The sequence below is a fragment of the Rhopilema esculentum genome, chromosome 14, assembly GCF_057945365.1.
Source record: "Rhopilema esculentum isolate cy_ngs chromosome 14, ASM5794536v1, whole genome shotgun sequence".
Classification (NCBI taxonomy): Eukaryota; Metazoa; Cnidaria; class Scyphozoa; order Rhizostomeae; family Rhizostomatidae; genus Rhopilema; species Rhopilema esculentum.
The window spans coordinates 1,414,375-1,421,297 of record NC_142828.1 but is presented as its reverse complement, the minus strand read 5'-3'; the positions used below and the strand labels follow the sequence as shown (position 1 = coordinate 1,421,297).

Below are 6,923 nucleotides of genomic sequence, written 5' to 3'. Positions count from 1 at the left end.
AGCTCAAGTCAGACCAACCTTTGCGCTTAAGTTGTCTCTGTTTCTTATTATTCCTTGTACCAATAATAAAAATTGATTAAGTTTGTTTTCTTACATTCCTTTGAACGATAAAAGTATAAACAAAGGCATTCAAAACGAGTAACAGGAACAGGGACATTTTCACAGTGTCTTAATTAAAATGTTTTTAAAAAATCAACTAAATAACAAAGTGTATAGGCAACATAGTGTTTCGATCTTTTCTGTCTCTTGAGTCTCATTACGATGAATAGAAATGTTTAGAAATGAGAAAACCTTTTTTCATAAAAATACCAAAATAAAATAGTGTATAGGTTTACTTGGGCCTCAATCGCAAATTCCTGTTTCTAGGACTAATGACGGTATTTTCCTTTTTAGTGTCAAAACAGGAATTCTTAAAATAATTAAGTTTTTAGACTTCCATATTTAGTCGAAACTTGGATTTTTTAAACTATTTTTATCCTCTCACATTCTCACTCTTTCTTGTCCTAAGGATAAAAATTTATGAACACATACTTTCTTAATCGTAACAGGATGAAAAAAGATGTTTGACATGAGTAATAGATTGTTCAAAAATTGATCATATAATCAAGTTTATAGGCTTACACTTTTAGCTAACAAACGGCATATTCCGCACTTTAATTCCTGTTCTAACTATTTCTGGCCCTAAAAACAAAATTCTATAAACTGACATTCTTTTTTCTTGTATTAGCACGAAAAAATGGTTTAACCTTTGAAAATATTAAATTGCCAAATGTTCTCACTATTTCTGAATCTAATAGTATTAGTTTACTAGTTTACATTTTTTTACGGTAAACTATGATGAATAGAAGATGGCTGTAAAAAATCTGGTGCTTTGTCAAAAATTGTCAAATAAAACTTTACTTTAAAGTGTACACACTTTAGTTTTTTAGGAAGTTAACCTCTAAATGAACTCTGTATAGTCATATCTAAATCGTATCATTGGCTTCTCCATTACAAATTATTCCTTCAATTTTTCTTGCTTAAAGAGATGAAAAGATTTTCATTGACCATACTGTAAATTTAGAATACAAGTGCAGTGTCCAGAATGGAGATTTTCTTCTATTCACCCAAAGAGGGCCAAAATAATTCAAAAAGCATCAAAGATTTAGAAAATGCTGCAAGCATATGATGCAACATTTTGCAACATTAAAAAGAATATTGCAGGACTGGTCAGGCACAGAGTATTAATTTTAGATAAACAGGCAATCTCTTTGATCTCAAAATAATGATCATACATGAGGAAATGGATATTGTATAACCAGAGATGGTTAATTTTTGAAACAATAACCAATAATTTACACAAAAATTTGATCACAAAAGAAAGTCAATAAAAATTCTACATCTGAAAGAATCTTTCACATGAACTTCTACAATACATAACAATGCTATTTCAATGAGTGGATACATCACAGTGAAAGGCTTTATTTGATGCTAAGTTGCTCTGTTTAATTTTGACCATCCCTTTCTTTCTGTTCAATTTCAATTTTGACTATTTCTAACAGCACATGACTATTTTGAATCTTTGAAAGCCAATACCCTAAGCACATTTTTGCAAGGCATGTCTGTATTAAATTGTCCAAAAAAATAAAACACTAGGGGTATCCATTACATTCTGGTTAAATGTTATGAACAATGATGACGTAAGCAAGATTCCCAAAAATATTCATACTTAAACGAGCTTCTTAGCCTCAAAGAATCCCTTCAGATGCCTCATTTGCCAGAAACCAGTAACAAGAAGAACAACAGTCTGAACAATGGCCCACCACAGGACTCTTTGATTGGTGCTTTCACTTGTATATCGGAACCTCTCCTCTCTGTACTGTAGAAAGATATGGAAAACAAGATATCAGAAACTACCTAAACATATTATAAAAAGAAGCAGAAATGAACTAGTTAGTCTAGAATGTCATATGAAAAGGATGATACAAGGATAATCCCTAGGTTAGCAGAAGTTGAAAACTTCTATCTTGAAAGAGTAACATGCTAAATTGGAAAATGAAATAAATCTAGTGATCTATAGTTAATACAGGTTCTTTAAATTAATTCAGACCTAGCAGTTTGAGGTCAACAATAGCCTCTTTGCTCCCCTTGCAACCAGAGGTGAGCTGTGAATTGCTCTCCTAAACAAAACATGAAGGAAAAATTGCTCCCCTACAATTTTCATTCATTTGCCCTTTTTTTAATTAGAGAACCCTGAAAAACTTGGTTAATTGGTCTATTTTTGTAACAGCGATCTCTCCTGTCATTACATTTTTTGTAATTAATTTTTTGCCTGTCGCGCAGTTTTGTTATGATAGTCATGAACTTCAATCTATTTGGAAAAGGAAAGTGAAGGAAAAGATACCCTTGCAGAGCTTAGAGCCTTTCAATTTTATGAAAACAGGCATATTCTTGGTAGGAAAGTACAAGAAATTAGTAAGAATTGTTGATTGGGGGATAGAATAAAATAACAGGTCCCTTCCAGCATTAGAGACAAAACTCTCCCTCAAAGAGAACAGCCTACTCAGCCTTGTAGATCAAAACAACAACTAAAACATGCAATTCCACTATCAAGCGGCATTTACTGGAAAACCCATATTGCGTGAAAAACTAAAATGGCAACATGTTTCAGGTTATTGGTAGAGCCCGATCGTCGCTCAATCTAGATTTTTGGAATCCATCTACAAAAACATGAGGAAGCCTTATTGATGTGACAGAAGGATTTGGTTTTCACTTTAGGATCTGTTGGTAACATTTTCAATAGACAAGCGGCACTGATTGGGCAACCTCAACAGTCATGTGCTCGCCTTTCTGATTAGTCTATTTTGATCCACAACTGGGCATATATATTTCCTAGCATAGAGTTTTCAATTTATGTTCTGATGTTTTATATTCTGAAGAGTGCCAGACGAAAAATTTAAGTTTGTTTCAAAATGTGTTTTTCCAAGCCATTTTTAAATTTTGTTCAACAAAAAGATTGTTTGGTAAGAGAATTATTATTTTTGTGTTTTGCAAGCTTTACATAAAATTGGAGAGTCTGTTCTTTTAAATCCTTTAAGCAAAGGGGGTGTGTGAGCCACGGTTAAAGCATATATAAATTGAAAGAAGTAAAACAGCATACTCCTTGACTTCAAGGCTATTTAAAAGCAATCAAAAGATACTAAAGAGGCTCAAGCCATCTGTTGATTGCCTTTAAAGAAAATCCTATGTGTAACTGATTTAGCTTGCCTCAAATGAGGGGAACGATGCAAAGGTCACCTACAAAAATACAAATGGTCAGGCCTGTTGATTTATATTTTGTGTTGACTTACCCTTTGATATGACTGTTCTTTTGTGATCTGGTCAACCTGGTCCAACAACTGCCTCATTCTCAGCTGCAATTCAGTGAGTTTATCTTTGGCAGCAATTTGGGGATAGTCATTTGCATGTTCACCAACAAGAAGTTGCAGATGAACCCTCTAAAGAAAGGAAACAAAGTTGCAAATATTGGAGCAGATTATATTTGGCAAAACTAGACAGATATCATCAACAGTGATGTCATTCAAAGATTAGATGAACAGCTCTAAGCCTAGCGGCCCTTTTACATAAAATTGAGCCCAAATAATAATACCAAACAAACTACAATTAATAAGGCTTTTTCCCTATATTAACTTCTTCATTTGTGCACAAATTGCACTTCAAAATCACATGAGATTGAATGTGTTTAAGAGCAAAATAAATGAGAAAATAAACTTGAGGACTAAAATAACCATGACTTACCAACTTTCCCCCAGCAAATAAACTCCATTTTGTTGAGTTGGAATGAAGACAAATTGTATGTTCTCCAGGAGTGTGTGATGTGAAAGTAAATCGTCCTTCTGAAGCATAATACTTAGATAACAAAATTTTTTTATCAGGGTCTGTAACTTCGACATGCATTCCTATGCCTGGGCTTGCTGGCATGAAATCATGTGTTGTTTCATCAAACAGTTGAGTCTTGTATTTACCTAAAATGTAAATTATCCATGTTGAGTTGAAATTTTGAGAATACTTCATTTTAATCGGTAAAAAGACTGCAAAGATCCCCCACTGTAACCAGAAACACCAGAAAGTAAAGTTTCATAGATGCCTTCATTAACTGACCAGATTTGGTTGGGAGGAACGTTTTTGATGATGTTTTTGCGAGTATTGAGTTTTCTCAACTACAATTGTTGATTTCAATAAACAATTTACTTTGGCTTGTGACTACCTTAATGGACTAAGCAGGAGGCCAAACTATGAAACATTATATATATATACATAAAATGAGAAATTATAAAATATTGTAAATCACAATGAAACTATAACTTTTAAATATCTGTAAAAGGATTTGAGTAGATCAAATAATATTTAAGTCTGATAAGAGATTCACTATCGTATCATGGATATTATCTTAACTTTATTTCTGGATATTTTGATCAACGAAATTCCTCTAAAAAACCTTTACATTACTAAAATTCTGAACCAAGAACTTGAAAGAAAACCATGAAATATTTCTAAATAGGCAAAATCAGTTGAAACTGTTCAAAACCGACAAATATATGGCCGGTGAAAGATATGAGTTTTGTTGATGGTTAAGGCCAATTTACAGTGGTTTGATGGGGAAAAGCCCATGCTTATGTGGCAATATCTCAGTTGATTGGCAACAGATTCAACTGATTCTGCAAATTTAGCAGATTCTTGTGATGTCCTTTGAAGTTATGGGGTCAGAATTCAAAAATACTAACAAAATATTTTTTGATACATCACTCTGTCACTCCATCATTTTGAAGATCAGCTAGATAATAGGCAGCTGTAATTTCTAATGGGCAGAAAGTCAGCTACTGCTCTATCTCTACATTAAAGACCTTATGCAGCTTCTTAATCCATATTTCTTCAAAGTACGTTTAATTAACCGTTTTGACGGGTTTTCAGTTGGAAATTGATTAGAAAAAGCTGACTTCAGCTCTCCCAAAGTCGCAAACCATAACTTGTGAGCAACCCGTCAAATGGCTCTTTCCCCCCGCTCTAAAAAGTTTTTTGGGCTGCCACTTCTCTGCAGTTTTTCAATGAAGCCAGTTTTTTCGACATGCTTGAAAATCTTAAATGTCCCAGACTTACTGCAGCCAACTTGTCTGCCAATTTCTGTGAAAGAATGTCCCGCTTCACGCAAATGTTTTATGGCCACTCATTCACTTTCTGCAAATTCTCTAATTTTGACCATCTTGAAATACTTCTTTATTTAACCTTTTATGCAAAAAAATGGGGGAATTTTTTGTTTGCTATTAACTAGAAATATTTTTGTTTGTGTTTTCCTAACCTATGCTGATGTCATTAGTAATTTTCGCGCCTAAAACACTCAAAATATTTACAGGGTCACCCCAAATCGATGTTAGTCATCATAAATTTAGGCCATCGTTTCCATACTTTTGTCTCCTAAGTGTATGATTTCAGGTGCACAGTCTTAAATTTTCAAAGTAAACTTGTCGAGCAAGAACAAAAGTTTCCAATCTGGCACGGCTTTATCAAAATGTTTTATTCAGTAAATGGTTAGGAGCTCTATTTTGGACTATCATTTGATTAAAGTTGTTACAACAAAGCTTATATTCTCCTATTGGATAAAAAGTGTGTACTGATTAAACCATGGCACATCTGATTTCTCCGTGCATTTTGATATTTATTGTTACAACTGATCTTCAAAAGATGGTGGACAAAGTCACACCATGAAGAACAGAAGAAAAAAAGATAAGAGCAAAATAAATCATGTTACTCATGGACTACACAGATTCCAGATTGGACCAGATTTTCTCAACGAAGTCATTGAGCATTCATGACTGTCAGTCCTTGCGCCCAACTTTCATAAGATCTACCTATATTGGTCATCATATTACTTCAAAAAAAATACCCACGCTTGATCCATCCAACACACAAATAAATTATAATTAGTGACAATAAACAACCAATAACCAATTAAAGATGGGAACAAAACGTTATGTTTGGCTTTTATAGATATAATGTCATAGGTTAAAATATTTAAATCTAAAGTTATTAATGAGTGAAGTTTTGTGACACGTCAGTCTTTGCTTCTGATAAAGATTCACTTAGGCCAATGAGATATAGGCCATAAATTGACTTACCAGTAACCATAGTTTCATCTGGAATTTCCTCTAGAAAACATTTCTTTTCGGTTTCTCCCATGTGAAAATACAATGCAGAGCAAGCCTCTAAAAATAACACGGTAAATAATATGGAAAACTTCATTATTTTCTTTATTTCGGCCATGACACCCACCATTAATAAGAAAATAAATGCCTCCACGTCGAGGTCTGGGCCGAGTTCCTTTGTCCTCTAGCATTGTTCAATTTGTTTGACACGTGTGGTTCAATCTCGCATTGAAAGCGAGATCATCCTTTCTTCGCAATGCCCAGGTCCTGGCCAACCTGTACTTTCACCTGTTCAATGAATTTCAACCCTTGAACGAGGAGGTGTTCGAGTTAACCAACCTGTTAAAAGAAAATGCCAAATCATAAATTATGAAAATACAGTTGAATCCAGATAAGTGGTGTCCCGGATAACTAGGACTTGAGAAAATTAAATTTTGCTGATTTTCTACATTCAGAGGAAATTCACGACGCACTTTCCGGTTCCAAGTGTAGTAAAAATTCTAAAAATGGATTTATGTACAGGCTGTGCATTAGCTGTTAGATAAGATAATAAAAACTAAACCTACATCTAGTTTTGTCACAGACATACCAAATCTCTTTGTTGTTATTCCTCTTATCTCCAATATTGGTATGGTTGTTAAAGGTTGAGGTTTTAAGAACACTCAAATATCAAAGCCAACGAACATAAAACCAACGCTCGAATTGTTCCATTTAGGTGTACAATTCGTTGCTAGAAGAATGTCA

General features: G+C 33.8%; 1 protein-coding gene across 1 annotated transcript; it reads right to left on the bottom strand.

Annotated features, from left to right (window-relative positions):
• Nucleotides 1-1,227: 1,227 nt before the first annotated feature.
• On the bottom strand, nucleotides 1,228-6,353 carry LOC135695864 (transmembrane emp24 domain-containing protein 4). Its single transcript, XM_065215058.2, has 4 exons — nucleotides 6,153-6,353; nucleotides 3,778-4,004; nucleotides 3,330-3,476; nucleotides 1,228-1,858 (listed from the first exon to the last, which is right to left on the bottom strand). The coding sequence occupies exons 1-4, from the start codon at nucleotides 6,307-6,309 to the stop codon at nucleotides 1,709-1,711; spliced, it is 681 nt and encodes a 226-aa protein (XP_065071130.1). The 5' UTR covers nucleotides 6,310-6,353; the 3' UTR covers nucleotides 1,228-1,708.
• Between the last annotated feature and the right edge of the window lie 570 nt (nucleotides 6,354-6,923).